Source organism: Eptatretus burgeri, chromosome 8 (assembly GCF_056783735.1).
Source record: "Eptatretus burgeri isolate ZD-2024b chromosome 8, Ebu_testis_v1, whole genome shotgun sequence".
Classification (NCBI taxonomy): domain Eukaryota; kingdom Metazoa; phylum Chordata; class Myxini; order Myxiniformes; family Myxinidae; genus Eptatretus; species Eptatretus burgeri.
This window is the reverse complement of record NC_140968.1, coordinates 72,508,694-72,526,193: the sequence shown is the minus strand read 5'-3', so window position 1 is coordinate 72,526,193 and position 17,500 is coordinate 72,508,694. Positions and strand designations below refer to the sequence as shown.

Sequence of the window (17,500 nt, the reverse complement as noted above, 5' to 3'; positions counted from 1 at the left end):
TTGTACTTGACAGAGGTCTGGTCATTCAAAGCAGGATATACTGCATTTTATCTGATGGGTATTATTCTTTGAAATGAGAGTGGGTGCTGTCAGAGCAGTTCCCCCATTGGGACCATACTCTGTACAGAGCGTTGGTGCTGCCGAAGCAGTCTCCTTGGCTATTGGGTACAATCCTGGACGGGTCGCCACTCCGACGCAGGATACTCGAATGACTCGGTCACCCCAGCAAGCTGGTACTCATTTTGCCGACCTTAGAAGGATGGCAGGCTGAGTCAACCCCCTGGTGAATTAATTCAGCGGGAAACGAGGTTTGAACTCAGGACCCTAGGATCCCAAGCCGCCACCCTAACCACTGAGCCAACACCAGGCATAGAGCAGTTCCCTGAGCAAGAAAAATGCTGATCTGTGGTTTGTCACATAATTTCCAGAAATGGCAAGGACAGGAATTGCAAATTTTGTCCATACATGATGATGATGTACTCGCTTTTAAAAATCACCATCGGGATCTTTAACATTCAAACATGGCTGTTGGTATAGAGAAGGGAGCTGGTTTAATGGCCCTTACAATGTACGACGGTGTATTCTGTGATCCAACACAACTGCAGGGGAAACTTCATTATTCAGTCAAATGAGATATAATCCATTCAATCTATCAATCAAACATATTAGCTTACACAGCCCTGCATTGTCCCCATTCAGGGTTTTCATCCATATTCTAGTGTAGATGACAATGACTCACTTTGACATGTGTGAATCTGAACAGCCTTGGGATTGAATCAACACCATTCAATGCAAAAATAAACTAGAACGACACTCAGTAGAGCGCATACCTCCACCAGGCTGAACAGTTTACGTTTTGTATCCCACTGATAGGCCGGATCTGGACCTGAACCAAGATCGAATCGGTTTGTTGTTGTCATCTAACCAACTCATCCACCAAGTTTTGTCATAATCTGTCCACAATTTTTTGATACCGTGCTATACTGTGTATCGCTTTTGGTTCAATCTCTCAATGGCGAAGAATCACTTAAAAATTCTCGTAGCCGGATCCAGATCTTCATCAAAATCGAATCAATTAGTCCTTGTCACACGCCCAACCTGCCCACCAAATTTTATCCGAATACATCCATAACTTTTTGAGATATCCTGCTCACAGACAGACAAACAAACAAACAGGGGTGAAATCATAACCTCCGTCCACCTTTAGTGGTGGAGGTAACAAGTCTTTACCACTCAATCAAATGGCTGTTCAGATAAGATGCAACAGGAATACGTGTTAAATTTGCTGCATCTCAGTGGTAATTAGGATTAAAGGATTGAAGCCTAATGATGGAACAATACTTTTTTGTCCAATGTCTTGCCATCTTTCTCTTTGTTTCTGCACTTTTCTTTCACTCCATTGATATGTGGCTCCATTTTATCAATACTACAGCAACGGTGTCCTAATCAAAGTAACTGTAATTGTAAAACACAATAATTTTACAAGTTAAAATTGTGAACTTTTTCATCTGCTAACTTATGGATGGTAAGAATCCGATCAATATAAACTCGAAATATGGCAGATTATTATGTTCCAGTATCCTTGCTGAATTCTAAATTTCTGCTCAGGATTATTTGAAATGGCATTTTGGGTGTGCACACTTGCCTCTGAGCTGTCATGTCTGGATTTGAATCTCGGCCCAGCTATAAACTGTCATCCTGGTGTTTCACTTTCAGGGCGAGGCATCAACATGTGTTCCTTCCTTTGGATGGACGTTAAGCTGGGTGTCCAAATTCCTGCCCTGACCATCACTGGAAAGGCAAAAGGAAAACCACCCTACTTTGGCAGCAATGAACCTGCCTTCGGGCAGAACACCAGACAGAAGAAGAAGAACTCTCGTAGAGGAGCTAAACAGCAAAGGGCAGCAGACTCACAAACTACCAAAGGATATGAGAAGTTGCAGGGAGGGAGGAAGGAGGGTAGACATATACAGGGAGGAAAGGAAGAATAAGACAAAAACGAATGACAGCCCCCACCTTGAGTGACCTTTGGCTTTGTTTTGGGTGAAATCTCATTTTTTTAAAAAAAAATCCCAGGATGGAACAGAATGGGAAAGAATCAGCGTGTGTAGAATACATCGTAAATGTGCATTGGTTTACTCATTGAGATTCCAATTGTGCGGAAGGTCCTGCTTTAAACTGCCTCGAGGAGCGTGGTAAGAAGCAGGAGCAGTCTGACGTGGGGAGCCGCACTCCATGGAGCTCCTTATGAAAGCGTTGAACACCATTATGAGCTAGGTGTAGCTTACAAATTCCTTAGCTCCTAGGAGAATACCCAGATGCTGACTAGCCCTTTGATGCTTAGTTATTTTTTAGTTATTCCATTGCTAACATTCCCTCATTTCTCAATGACAAGTTTTTAGTGCAGCCATTGGGATACAGAAAAAACTGGAATGGAACTCAGCAGAGCGCATACCTCTGTCAGGTTGAACAGTTGACATTTCGTATCTAACCAAAATCGAATTGCCTTCTTTTTGTCACCTACCCAACTATCCACCTAATTTTTTCATAATCCGTCCACAACTTTTTGAAATATAATGCTATATATATCGTTTTTGGCCCCATCTCTCAATCATGAAGAATCACTTTCAACATTAAAAAAATGATCGTATCTGGATCTTCAACATCTAATCATTTTGTCCTCGTCACACATCCAACCTGTCCACTAAATTTAATCTGAATCGGTCCACAACTTTTTGAGATATCGTGCTCACACACAAACAGACGGGTGAAAACACAACTTCCGTCCACTTTCAGCGACGGAGGTAATACTTTGAGATTGATATTTGCACTGTGATCTGACGCGCTCAATTTCAATACTAAATATTTAGCCAGGAAGGTAATGGGTGATTTAAATAGAAATAGTCTATTACTCATGAACCCAGTGTTTTTATCTCTTTTTCTTTTCAAATTTCTTTTCAAAGCTTTTATATCAGTCAAAATATTTCTGGAAACATAATTTGAGATAATTAAATAATTGGGTCACAAGTTCAAGCCACAGAAAGAGGAAGAAAAAAAAAATCATTCTCGAGCCATGGTTGTAGTCTTGTTTTTGTATTATCATTTCTTTATTTCTTCGATGTTGTCGTAAATTCTGTCTTGGTGTTTAGATTTTTGCCTTTCTTTGGTGGTGTTTCTATGCAGTGTGATGTGACTCATTGTTTTGTTTATGCCATGGTGACACTGCTCGTCTGCAATATACAAATAGCAAATACATTTCTTAACTGGTGTTACTGACATTATTGATCAACTTCTCTTAGTAACAGAATAAACAATCTGCATTTGTGGAAATTGAAGTATGAAAAAGACTTGTAATTGAGGATTCTCTGTTCGCCCCTGCGAATTAGCAGGATGGAGGGAATGTGCTTAGGGGTTCACACAGGTGACGTGTCTTATTGCGGTTTTAACGACTACTTTTTCACCATAGAGGTCCTCACCTTCATTCTGCCGACCCTCTCCCTCTACCCGACAGGAACTCAGCCTGGTTCTGCCAGAATCCCCTGCTGACAATGCCCGCCGCGTTTTCAAGACCTTTGATCTTGAAGGTGATTTTAAAATGCATGCAATTTTTTTTTTCCAAGACTCATGGCAAGGGTAGTTTATGAAGTTGGGTTGCAAATTATAAATGCGACAAGCACTCCAGATATGCACCAATGAGTGCACTCTGCCGTGCGACAAGATGATTGTACTTTTCATCCATGCAATGCTCCACTGTCCTTCAATGTCCTCGACTGTCCTAGCAGCATGATATGGAGTTGTCACTGATTATGAAGTGTCAAAGGCTACACTGTGGAGTTCCGGATACACAGGCAGCAACATAGGTCTTCATGGTGGGAAGTTCTGAGTCGATAATTTGGGATTTTTTTTTTGTGTTACTGGTTTTTGTGTTTTTTAAAGGGCATGCGTCATGAGATGGGTCACTTCTGACTGTCAATTTGTATCACCTTGGTAAAAATAAATAAATCCTGGTGGAGAAAGCACGGTATTTAACTTTGTATTCTCAAAAACTTGCTTGGTAATCCCAGGCTTCGAAATTACAGACGCATACATGCACGAATGCACCTGGACTTTTGACGGTGCACGTAGAACTTCCTAACTGTGTGCACGCAAAACGTAACGATGGATTTGTTGATATGCAATGAAATACTTTTCTTGTTTCCCACTCTAATCGGTGGGAAAGCCCGTAATCACTGATAAGCCAACGGATACTTTAAATATTTACCCCTCTCCCCAATTACGCTTCATGCTATGGCGCTGGTTGTATTTTTGGCTCGACCATCACCTCACACTGAAGAGAATGAGGAATTTTCATCGGCCATTTTACCAAGGCTTATCGGATGCGTACCTAGCGGAAGGGAATGATAATATTGCACGATGTGTGACGTATTGTACATTTTTAGTTTATTAATTAACAAGGTCACAAGTTGAAAAATTACTCATTTCAAAATACACGTGTAGTTGATACGAGTTTATAATGTGTTTAACATTGAGATGTACACCACATTTAATCACCAACATGAAACCACGACATTGATCAGAGTTGGCATCACCGCATTCCATGTCCGCCGTATATTTCTGGTTGTTATAAATATCCTGCAGGCATGGCTACATGTTGCGCACATGACAAACGTGTTAAAATAAGTGAAATTTACCTCGTTTGAGATGCATGGTATTAAAATACTCGCACACATTTTGACCGACATTTTTCACGAGCTTATTGAATCCCTGCTGAACCATGTGACCGAGGAGCACTGACGTCATACCCTGTAGCGGTTGTTGCTTTGCATCTACCAAATAAGTCTACCGAATGTTTAGTGATAAACATTTTAATTTGGTGCATGGAAAATTATTTATGTGCACTTGTTTTTGAAATTGGTGGGCACACACTTTACATATAACATTTTGTTTTTTATTTTGACTCCTGAATCCAACACCACAACGGGTTTTCCGAAGTGATATTAGTCTTAAGACTCTGTAAAACAAAATAGAAAAACGCTGAACAAGGATCGCATCAGATCACATCGGGTGAGTAGTGCATCTCGAATATGCAATATGTTCGAGAGGCAAGAGTGAGCAATCAGCATTCAGTGAAGTTGAACTGATCAGAGAAGACACCTTTTTTTAATTCCAACTCAAAACACGCGAGGGAAATCAGCTGGCCAGCTTGGCCTAGGATTAAAGCCAGACCTTGCCAAAATTGACAAAACAGACGTGATTTTGTCATCATGATCTTGATAGATACATACATTTTATCATTGAAAGTTTGAAATGACGGTATCCTCATGTTGATGGTGCCCTTGTTTGCAATATGTTGCTTAACACTGGAGTAACTCACACCAAATCATGTCACTTCCTCGAGCAGACCAATAAGTGAAGATTTCACCAGAAATTTAACATCATGAGAAAAATGATGGTTTTTAGGTTCACCACTTGTGCTATTACACTGAATTCAAAGTAAATGGTGCCAAAGCGATTCTGGCAGAACCAGGCTAAGTTCCTTCCTGTAGGGTTGAGGGAGAGGTTTGACAGAATGAAGGTGAGGGCTCCATTGTAAAGCAGTAGTTGTTAAAACCGAGAGAAATCGACATGTATGTCTACAAATATAAATGGAACACATACTTATCGATTCCCACAAACATTAAAAACAAAAATATGTGCCACAGTCTTTTAATAATGTGTAGATTAAAATTGAGGATGCAACCTTGTTTTTTAAGCCATTAGATACTGCTGAAATACTTAAGTTCATTTTGAATACAATGGTAACAAGAAAAAGAGTAATCGGAGATAGCAAACATTACTGAAAATCAGCAAACATTACTGCCCTGCATAAAAAAGGTGCAAAAACAGATCCCTGCAACTACAGACCAATGAGCCTTCTCCCAATCATCAGCAAGGTTATGGAATCCATCATCGCTTCAGACATTAAATCCTTCCTCTTATCCAATGGCCTGATTTCTGATCATCAATTTGGTTTCAGACCAGGTCACTCTACCCTGGATATGCTGCTTCTGCTCTCCCAACAATGGATGGAGGTACTCAATGCCGGACATGAAATCAGAGCCATATCCCTAGACATATCGCGTGCTTTTGACATGGTCTGGCACCCTGCCCTACTCACCAAACTCTCTTCCAATGGTATCCAAGGCCATCTCCATTCATGGCTCGCAGACTTCCTCTCCTGTCGCAGTCACCGTGTGGCCCTAAATGGAGTTCTTTCATCCCCTCTTCCTGTCCAGGCTGGAGTTCCTCAAGGTAGCGTTCTGGGCCCTGTTCTTTTTCTGGTTTTCATCAATGATCTCTCCGACTCTCTGGAAAACCCTCTTCATCTCTTTGCTGATGACTCCACCCTCTGCCGTACCATCGGTCATCCCTCAGACCGGCATGCAGCAGCGTCTTCGCTCATTGCAGATCTGGGTAAAATCACAAACTGGTCCAACACGTGGAACATGTCTTTCAATCCGGACAAATATCTCACTCTCGCTATGTCTCTCCGAAAGGACCGTTTAGAACCCCCCCCCCCCCGCCCCCATCCACTTTCTCAACAATCCTCTGGAAGAAGTCCTTTCTTTCAAGCTTCTGGGTCTCACTATCTGCCATGATCTTTCCTGGGAAAGCCACATTTCAAACCTGGCCTCCAAAGCCAGTCACCGACTGGGAATCTTCCGTCATGCAAAGTCCTTCCTCGGCCCACCCGAGCTCCTGACCACTTACAAAGCTTTCGTCCGCAGCCTGATGGAGTACTGCTCTCCCTTCTTGGCTGGTGCTCCTTCCTCCCACCTTTCTCGGCTTCACGTCGTGGAAACCAAGGCATTTCGGATCATTGGCATCTCCCGCGATGAGGCCGAGTCTTTGGGCCTATCATTCTCTCACCACAGGTTGGTCGGTGGTCTTTCTGTCTTCCAACATCTCCTCTCCAGTCTCCCCCCCTGCTCTCTGTGATTTGTCCCCACCACATTTCCGCAGGGCGCTCAAGGTCCGCCAACAACCCCCTTCTGGTAATACTACCAAAATTATGAATCACTGCTCACCTTCATTCTTTTATTCCTCTTTTTCCCCACCTTTGGAAAAAGCTCCCTCACTCTGTTCAATCGCATTCTTCCCTCCAGGCCTTCAAAACAGCTGTTCACCATCACCTCTTATCATTCCCCTTCCAAATCCTCGATCTTTTCTACCCCCGTTAATCCACACCAAGCCCATCTCCTTCAAAATCCCTGCTTTCCTTCCTGAAAGTCCCTGTAATGTCCATCTTGTATTCCCCATGTTCCCTGCCCCATCCCTCTCCCTTCCACAGATCTCCTAATGTCTCTGTTCCCCACTGTTTTGTCCTTCCCACTCCCTCCCCTCTTGTCTCATGTCCCCCTTGATGTGCGTTGTGTTAGCTCTCATAAGATCCTCGACAACATCTACAAAAAAAAAAGAAGCAGACCCTCACCAGGACTTGTTTTGTGTATTGTTTGTGTAGTTTTGTGTGGTGTTTGTGTACTGGTGTGGTCCATAATTAATAATAGACATAACTGGAACTGCCACGTTATAACTGCCGGCAGTGATAACTGCTACCAAGACGTCCCACTTTGATGCAGCCCCGCTTTGATTGGACACCTGACCCTGACCCATGATGTTTGTTGTTAATCAATCGAATTCAGAATCGGATTAGAATAAATTCAATTCAAATCAAAATGGGATTAAAATAAATTCAAATGGATGACCACATAGGGAACAGTCCTGCATTGGAGTTATCAGAACGAACCCGAAAAAGCAAAAAGCAAAGATGAAGTCATCAGAAGGAACCTGGGAGGATTCGCATTTCAGTTCCTACTCCTCTACACTCAAACCTATGCAGGTGCAGTCAAGTAAGCCTTATTCAAAAAAAAATTCAAATCAATAAAAACCCAAATTCAAAAAATTTAATATTTCTGGCTGCCAGATCATGTGTCCGATCAGGTTGAAATGTAAAGCATATTTCCCTTCACTACTAGATCATAATTGTGAAGTTTAATGTCGATCAATGAAGCGGTTGAAGATAATTTTTTTAAGATCTTCGTTTAATCCAATATGGCTGCCAGACCATGTGACCTTTTTATTTTTTATTATTATATATTTTTTTTGTATACCAAGTCAAGGCTCATGTGTAAATGCGAAAAACCTATCAATTATTCATGAACATGCTGATATCCCCAAGGCTTGGAAAACATTTGTGTGAAGTTTCCCCTCAATCGGTCAAGCCAATCTGGAGAAGAATATTCTTTAAAGGTTTTGGGGTAAATCCAATATGGCTGCCAAACCATGTGACCGATGATGTCAAAGGTGGGAATGATTTGTTCCTCATGGATCAGCGGTCATTGCTGTGAAGTTTTGCCTTGATCTGTTCATCCATTTCAGAGATTTTTGAAGGTTTTCATTTTTATTTTTTTTAATAAATATGGCTGCTGAACCACGTGACTGATGACGTCATCTTTTTTTTCTGTTGACCAATTTATCCCAAGATGGCCCTCAAAAATTTTCATGCTGATCGGATGTAGCGTTCTACGTATGCAATTATGACGTCATAATGAAGGCACCTATGGCATAATATAAAAATCACACTTACTTGCCATGTGCCAAGTTTAATTTTTTTCCTTGGTGCAGTTTCAGAGATACAGATTACAGAGGTCAAAAGTTTTTCCTTTTTCTCAACATGGCTGCCACACCACGTGACCTATGACATCATAATTATCATTAAAACATTCTACATGAGCAGTCGCTTCTTTGGTGAAAATTTTGTGTCAATCCGACATACGCTTGCAAAAAAAAAACTGTACTCAAGTTCTGTGCGGACGAACAAACAAACAGACAAACAATAAGAAGACGTCGTGCAGAGCACTGTACTTGCAAAATCCATAAAACAAATTTGACCTCAAAAAGAATTGGTCATAAATTCAATGACCAAATATGCAACTCCTCTTAAAATTTCAAGTCAATCGGATGAAAATTGAGGATTTTAGAAATCACACCTAAGTTGTTGACCTTTGGCCTACGTTGACCTTTTGGTCGACACTACTGGTCCAAAGTTTTAGAACACCCCCATTTTTCCAGTTTTTACTGAAATTTAAGCAGTTCAAGTCCAGTGAATAACCTGAAATGGTCCAAAGCTAAGCGGTAAACTGCCTGAGGTTAAATACAGTTTAGGTTACCAAAAACTGAAAAATAATGTAAATTTCAGAATTTTTTAAAAAGGCCCTTTTCAGGGAACAATTAATGGGTTAGCAACTGCAGCTGTTCTGCAGCAAGCAAAGTAAATTAAGCCTTGAAAGTTAATGCAAACAATTCCTTCAGGTGTCCCAACTTTTGTTGATTAGTTACAAACCCTCTGTCTGTATAAAAGCAGTGTTGGAACAGACTGAGTTGCCACATCCTCTGAGGAATTATTTGGACAATATTGCACTGCAGGAAGTAGTATGTTGCTATCATAATGGCAAGAAAAAGACAATTAACAAAGGAAGACAGACAGACCATAATATAACCCTTAAAAGTGAAGGTTTTTCCTTCAGAGAAATTGCAAAGAGAGCCAAGGTGTCAGTGAGTACAGTTTCCTACACCATCAAAAGGCACTTGGAAACTGGAGTAAACTCTGACAGGAAGAGATCTGGCAGACCCAAAGCCACAACACAATCAGAAGACAAGTTTCTGGTAGTCAACAGCTTGCATGATAGGCGGCTCACAGGACAGCAGCTTCAAGCACAGCTTAAGACTGGTCAAAGTAAGGAAGTCTCAGTTTCAACTGTGAAGAGAAGACTTCGAGCTGCAGGTTTGACAGGTCGAGTGGCTGTAAGAAAGCCATTGCTAAGATGGCGAAATAAGAAAAAGTGGCTTGCCTGGACCATGAAGCACCACCAGTGGACTACTGAAAACTGGAAGGAGGTCGTATGGACCGATGAATCAAAATTTGAAAGCTTCGGTTCATCACGCAGGGTTTTTTTATGCCGTCGAGTAGGTGAAAGGATGGTTCCTCAGTGTGTGACACCAACTATCAAACATGGAAGAGGAAGCGTGATGAGCTGGGGCTCTTTTGCTGGATCCAGAGTCGGTGACTTGCACAGAGTGACTTGCACAGAATTTTGCAGTGCTATGCAATAACCTCTGGTCTACGCCTAGTTGGTCAGGGGTTCACCCTACAGCAAGATAACAACCCAAAACATACCTCCAGGCGATGTCAGAACTACCTTCGAATTAAAGAACAAGGCGGTAGGCTTCAATTCATGGAATGACCAGCACAGTCTCCAGACTTAAACCCCATCGAGCTGGTTTGGGATGAACTGGACAGAAGGGTGAAAGCAAAGCAACCTACAAGTGCAACACATTTGTGGGACCCTCTGCAACAGTGTTGGGAAGAACTTTCTGAACAATATTTGATTTCCATTGTTGAAAGAATGCCACGGGTATGTTTGGCTGTTATATCTGCAAAAGGTGGCTATTTTGATGAGTCAAAAATTTAGATTAAATTTTGTTCAACAAAATGATTACATGATTTATTTTTAATCTGCAATTGTTTATTTGTTCTATGCTTTAATTTCAGAGTACATTGAAACATTAAACCACTTAAATTTCAGTAAAAACTGTTGTTCTAAAACCTTCGATTGGTAATGTATGTTGACCTCAAAGACAATAGGCTTCTTCCTTATGACAAACTCTACTGTTTCATGTGGTGAAGTTTCGTGAAGATCTGTTTGAAATTGTGACCTGTAGGTGATAAACAAACACAGGCAGAATAACAAAATCGACTTACCAATATACTTTTAAAAATCTTCGATTTTGCTAGTAACAAACAAACAAATGGACCCAAATGCAATACCCTCTCCTCTGGCAAAGGTAATAAGCATTTCACAATGCAGAGCTATGCTGGAGGTATGTGTATACAGTGTCTTCAAAAAGTATTCACAACCCTTGACTTTTTCACATTTTAGTGTGTTGCAGCCTGAATATAAAATGGGTTAAATTAAGAAACAATTTTGTCACTGATCCACGCAAGATACCCCATAATGACAAAGTGAAAACATGTTTTTAGAAAATTTTACAAATTAATTAAAAATGAAAATCTGAAATGTCCTGCGTCAATAAGTATTCAACCGCTTTTGCTATAACACTCCAAATTGAGCTCAGGTGCATCCAATTTCCTTTTATTGTCCTTGAGATTGTCAACAACTTGAATGGAGTCCACCTGTGGCCAATTCCATTCATTTGCCATAATTTAGAAAGAAACACACCTTTCAATATGAGATCCCACAGCTGACAATGCATATCAGAGCAGAAACTCTACCATGAAGTCCAAGGAACTGTCTGTAGAACTCTGAGATAGAACTGTGAGGAGGCATAGATCTGGGGAAGGGTATAAATAAATTTCTAGAGTGTTCAAAGTTCACAAGAGCACAGTGAGCTCTATCATTAGGAAATGGAAAGAATATTGAACTACCTCGACTCTTCCTCGAGTTGGCCGTCGACGAAACTGAGCAACCGGGCAAGAAGGACCTTCATCAGGGAGGTGATCAAGAACCCAATGACCACTCTGACAAAACTACAGAGTTTCTTGGCTGAGACGGGAGAAACCATCAGAAGGACAACAGTCTCTGCAGCACTTCACAAATCTAGGCTTTATGGGAGAGTTGCCAGACGAAAGCCTCTCCTGAGTAAAAGGCACACGACAGCACGCCTGGAGCTTACAAAAAAGGCATGTGAAAGACTGAGAGCATGAGGCAAAAGAATCTGTGGTCTGATGAAGCGAAAATTGAAGTCTTTGGCCTGAATGCAAAACACTACATCTGGCGGAGACCGAGCACAGCTCATCGCCCATCTAACACCATCCCAACAATGAAGCATGGTGGTGGCAGCATCATGCTATGTGGATGCTTTTCAGCGACAGAGACTGGGAGACTTGTAAGGATAGAGGGAACAATGAATGGAGCCAAATACAGGCAAATCCTTGAGGAGAACTTTCTTGCGGCGAAGGTTTATGTTCCAACAGGACAATGACCCCCAAGCAAACAGCCAAAGCCTCACTGGAACGGCTTCACAACAAGAATGTGAAAGTCCTTGAGTAGCCCAGTCAAAGCCCAGACCTGAATCCCATTGAGAATCTGTGGAAAGACTTGAAGATTGCTGTTCACCTGATGCTCCCCATCCAACTTGACAGAGCTTGAGCAAATCTGCAAGGAAGAATTGGAGAAAATCCCCAAATCCAGATGTGCAAAGCTGATACAGACATACCCAAGAACATTTGAAGCTGTAATCGCTGCCAAAGGTGCTTCTCCAAAGTATTGACTCAAGGGGGTTGAGTACCATTACTTATTGACGCAAGACATTTCAGCTTTTTATTTTTCATTAATTTGTAAAAAAAAATCCTAAAATATGTTTGCACTTTGTTGGTTGTTATCCCCCATTTACAGGTTTCAGGAGGTGGGAGGAAGTTCTCCCTAAACTCAAAAATTACACTTCCTTTTTCGGTAAAGGATCATTATTCATGAACCAAATTGTGAACTGTTACATGAATCTTTCTTCTTCACCATTAGTCCCCCATGGTTTACATGCAGAATATGCTTTGCAGTGGAGGATGATTTCCTTCTCTAAGCTCCAGCTCCTTTAATTTAATCGTCGCCGATTCATCTGGAACTTAGTCGCCGTTGGTTGTAGAACAGGTGACATCTTTTTATCAAAATTATGTGGTTATTATGGGGTTTTTACCTTTGCCATTATGGGATATTTTGTGTATTATTGGTGACAAAAAATATATTTTAATTTAATCCATTTTAAATTCAGGCTGTAACACAACAAAATGTGACAAAAGTCGAGGGATGTGAATACTTTCTGAAAGCACTATAGGTAATGGTAGATCTGAAAACCATGCTGTCTCACTCACTCACTCACTCACACACACATGCAAAGTTTTGGGAGCGGGTGTGGCTCAGGGGAAAATTGATGGACAGACAATCCCTTAGAACGTTGGTTTCCAATTTGTTTTTTGACAAGATGACCCCTTTCGTCATTTTACAGATTAACAATTCAAATTAGATTAAAAAAAATATTTTTATCATCTAACTTTTTTTTCTGCAAATTTGTAATGCTCTTTCATTGCTCCTCTCTGTCTTCATGAGTGCGTGCGTGCATGTGTGTGTGTGTGTCTCTCTCGCAGATAACGGCTTCATCCCTGAGGCACGGCTGGAGGAGATCATGAAAACCTTGGACTTGTTTGCTGACCCTGAATAGTGAGTGTTGACGGACAAATCCTGCTGTTACTCATAAAGAGGTTGAAGCAGTGTAATATTGTGTTGAAGATCCAATGGAAGAAATACTTCGCTTCATGCTACCTCGTTCGTTTTAGAGTTTTAGAGCTGTTTGTCCTGGAGAAACCTTTGACTAAAAAACAAAATAAATGAAAATCCGTAACACGCAGCGCTCTCAGAGTAAACACACCTGTCGTTATTGTTTGTAGGCACACATTGTGAGCCAATCAGGTGGAAATGGGCTGAGAATTACAATTCTCAACAATGCAGCCAAGATAAAAGCTTCTGCCCAGTTCATCACTTCGTTAACTAAAACAAAGTTAACTCGTTCAAGGAGCAGTTTGTCAGGGAAGTCTGAGAGCCGGTTAAGCTTGGTTAGACAGGTTTAAGCGCCACTAACTTGCAGAGCATCCGTATCAGTAGAGACGCTGTGAGCACTGACAACCAGGTAGCCGTTGAATTCCCGATGTGTTCTCCATCTGTATTACAGTGATATGTATTTATAAAATAATATGTTTATCGTCTGTATTATTATTAGTGCTATTACCGAATAATAATTTTTAGTGCTATTACTGATGTGTCGTTGTATTGCCACAGGGTGAGGACGTGCGTCTAGTGCAATGGTCTCGATACATTGCCGCGGGCTAGCTTAAAGCGAAAAAAGAGCCGAGTGCGTAAGTCTCTCCTGCCAGTATACATCCTCTGTCTCACCAAGATTCCTGTAGTGCCTCCTCACGGTGACACGTGGTAACTTAGCACCTTGCGGACCTCGGCTAATCTGCAGGGGATCTCGGATGAACTTCAGCCCACAGAGATGCGACATGCTGGTCCACCAGCATATGGACATGTGCTGGCGGCCCATCACCCAAGTCCCAACTATGGGTCTAATAGCACTCACTGCCTTTTGAGTCAGGCTTTGGTGAGCCCAAGGCTAAGGGAGCCTAACCCCAACAGAAAAATTACGGTGGAGTGGAGCCCCATTAGGCGGATGGTGATCCCTTTTAGCAAGCACCTTCTGGCAAATTACAATCAAACCGGCTCCAGACGTAGGGACTTCTGTCTTTCCTCTGGATTTAGCCTGTGAGGTCGAGGGGGGGGGTAGTGGGGCTTAAATACTGGTTAAGTCTGAGCCCCCGAAACCTGCCTAGGCTTTCCAGCCACACACACACATACATACCACACACATAAATACATACCACACAAAATGAATTACATACATTCACATACACACATATACTTACACACATCGTACAAAGTTGTCATTAAAAACCAAATGGAGAGGACACTTCATCCTTACTTTGACGAGTGAGGGAACCAACACGGGTGGTAGTAGTTTACAGGTTATAAGTCTAGCTCGATTGGCGTAAAGCAAAGGCGCCATGGGTTACCGCCGATGGTGGGAAGGACCATCGTGTCCTATTTGTCAGTCACTGCCCGCCTTAAGCTGGGCAGCCCTCAGCCATTAAGGTGACGCCGCGCAGACGTGCAGGCAGAGAGTGATTGATTTTCTCGGTGGCCCGAGGGTCCTTTTTAGCTATATTCCCAAAAGGAACTGTCACCAAAACTTTCTTTCAAGGCAAACATCGGCATAAAGTGTCCAGGCGTCACCCAAGGTCAGGCCACTGGCACCAACTTGACCTCATCACCAGGAGACGAGACCTGTCTAGCACTCTTCACACACGTTCCTTCCACAGTGCAGATTGTGATACTGACCACTCCCTTGTCATAAACAAAGTGAAGATGCAGCCCCAGAGGCTTCACACCTCCAAGCAAGGAGGCTTGCCACGCATCAATATTCCTTGCAAAATCAATGATGACAAATGTAAGCAGTTTTTGGACATTCTCCAACAGTCTCTACCTATTGGAGGCCTAACTGGCAATGTCAATGAAGTCTGGAAGTCCCTAAGGTTAGTCATGTATGAGAGTGCAGTAATCACATTTGGCAAAGAAATTGCTCACAGGAAAGACTGTGTTGAAACCTTTTCAGGAGAAATGGAGCCAGCCATCGAAGCAAAGAACGCAGCTTGATGCACAACATAAACCCAAATGCCCAAACCATACACGACTTGAAACTAAGGCTATTGTGCAAAAGAAAGCAAGGTTTTCTGCAAAGAAATATTGGATCAACCTTTGCCAAGATATTCAAACAGCCTGTGACAACGGAAACCTTCACGCCATGTATGATGGAATGAAAAGAGCACTTGGTCTGACCATCAGCAAAGTTTCTCCCCCGAAATCAGCGGATGGTGAGATACTTACTGGCAGGAGCAAGCAGATGGCTCATTGGATGGAACGTTATCTTAATTGTACTCCCAAGAACTGGCTATTCCTCAGCCTGTGCTGGATTGTTCTTCCTCAACTACCTGTCATGGATGAGTTAGATGCATAACCATCATCACCTGAGCTTGAGAAGGCAATTGATTTACTGGCGAGCAGGAAAGCACCTGATATGGACGGAATTCCAGCAGAACTACTCGAGTACGGAAAGCCTCACCTACTGCCTTCTACATGACTTCCTTCTCCTCTGCTAGAGGGAAGGATCTGTTGCACAAGACATGCGCGATGCAAACATCATCACGTTGTATAAGAAGAAAGGCGATCGGGGAGATTACAGCAATTACCGTGGCATCTCGCTCCTCAGTGTTACCAGGGAGGTATTTGCCAGGATCATCCGAAAGAGACTCCAGCAACTCGCTGACCGAGTGTATGCTGAGGCACAATGTGGTTTCCAAGCAGGCAGATCCACTGTGGACATGATCTTCTCCCTTCTTCAGCTTCAAGAGAAGTGTAGGGAACAGAACACACCACTCTACCTTGCTTTCATCGGTATCACAAAAGCTTTTGCCACTGTCGGCAGAATGGGGTTATACAAGGTGTTATAACGAATTGTCTGTCTCCTCGAGCTTCTCGGTCTCATCCATTCTTTTCACGAAAACATGCACGGCAAAATACAGTTTGATGGATTCACCTCAGAAAGTTTTGAGATTCAAAATGGAGTGAAGCAGGGCTGTGTCCTGGCTCCAACTCTGTGTGGTATTTTCTTCTCGTTACTTCTGAGGTGCTCCTTCCCTGTAGACACGGAAGGAATCTACCTTACACCAGGACAGATGGCAAGGTGTATGACCTATCAAGATTAAGAACAAAGACAAAAGTGTGGCATGTCCTGATCAGAGAACTTCTCTATGCCGATGATGCTGCACCAGTGACCCATACAGAACACCAGCTTCAGAAACAAATTGATTGTCTCTGTCATGTGTGCATGATGTTCTCTCTCACCATCAGTGTTAAGAAAACTGTGGTGATGGAGATAAGGTATCACAACCCAGCCCCGGATTACACTAAACAATACTCCGCTCGAAGTGGTGAGAAAATTCAGTTATCTCGGGTCTATAGTGACTAACATACAATCTGTCTCTTGACAATGAACTGAACGTATGCATTGGGAAGGCAGCCACCACCTTCGATTGTCTAACAAAGAGAGTGTGGAAGAACAGCAAGCTGACCCTCAGAACCAAGATGCTGATCGATAAGACATGCATGATTAGCACCCTACTTTATGGCTGTGAAACATGGACGGCTTACAGCTGTCAAGAACGGAGACTTAACAATTTCCATCTTCGCTGTCTATGAAGCATCTTTGGCATCAAGTGGATGGACAGATGCACAAATGCAGAAGTCCTCTCCCAGGCAAATCTGCCAAGCGTCCTTTCACTCATAAGCAAAGACGACTTTGATGGCTTGGGCATGTGCACAGGATGGAAGATGGACATATCCCAAAGGATACCCTATATGGGGAGATAGCGGTAACCAAACAACCAAAATGGCACCTAAATCTGAGGTATATGGATGTCTGTAAGCGGGATATGAAAGCCCTGCACATCCTTTTTGACGTGTGGGAAACTGTAGCTAAACTCCAGAGGCAAATGGCAAAATCAATTATTGGCTGGGTTTAAGCCATCATGATGACCAGTGGCTGGAGCAGCTGCACAACATTGTTGCCACAAACAACAACATCCCACAACTACAGGAGATGGCAACCACACCAACTACTTCAAATGTGGCACCTGTGGTAGACTCTATCGCTCCCAAATTGGTCTACATACAGTCACCAACGGAAGTACAACACAACACACAACAAATGACTGGCGTCACCAACAAGTGTTGCATACCCACCATCTTTCATAGATGAACGGATGCCTTTGATATTACTG

General features: G+C 42.4%; 1 protein-coding gene across 1 annotated transcript in view; it reads left to right on the top strand.

Moving 5' to 3' along the window:
- The window catches only part of MINDY3 (MINDY lysine 48 deubiquitinase 3), a 136,099-nt gene that overhangs the window by 98,626 nt on the left and 19,973 nt on the right, over positions 1-17,500 (top strand). Inside the window, exons 11-12 of the mRNA XM_085892580.1 lie at positions 3,512-3,584; positions 13,199-13,271. Of these exons, the coding sequence (XP_085748706.1) occupies positions 3,512-3,584; positions 13,199-13,271 (146 nt within the window). The remainder of the gene's footprint in view (positions 1-3,511; positions 3,585-13,198; positions 13,272-17,500) is intronic.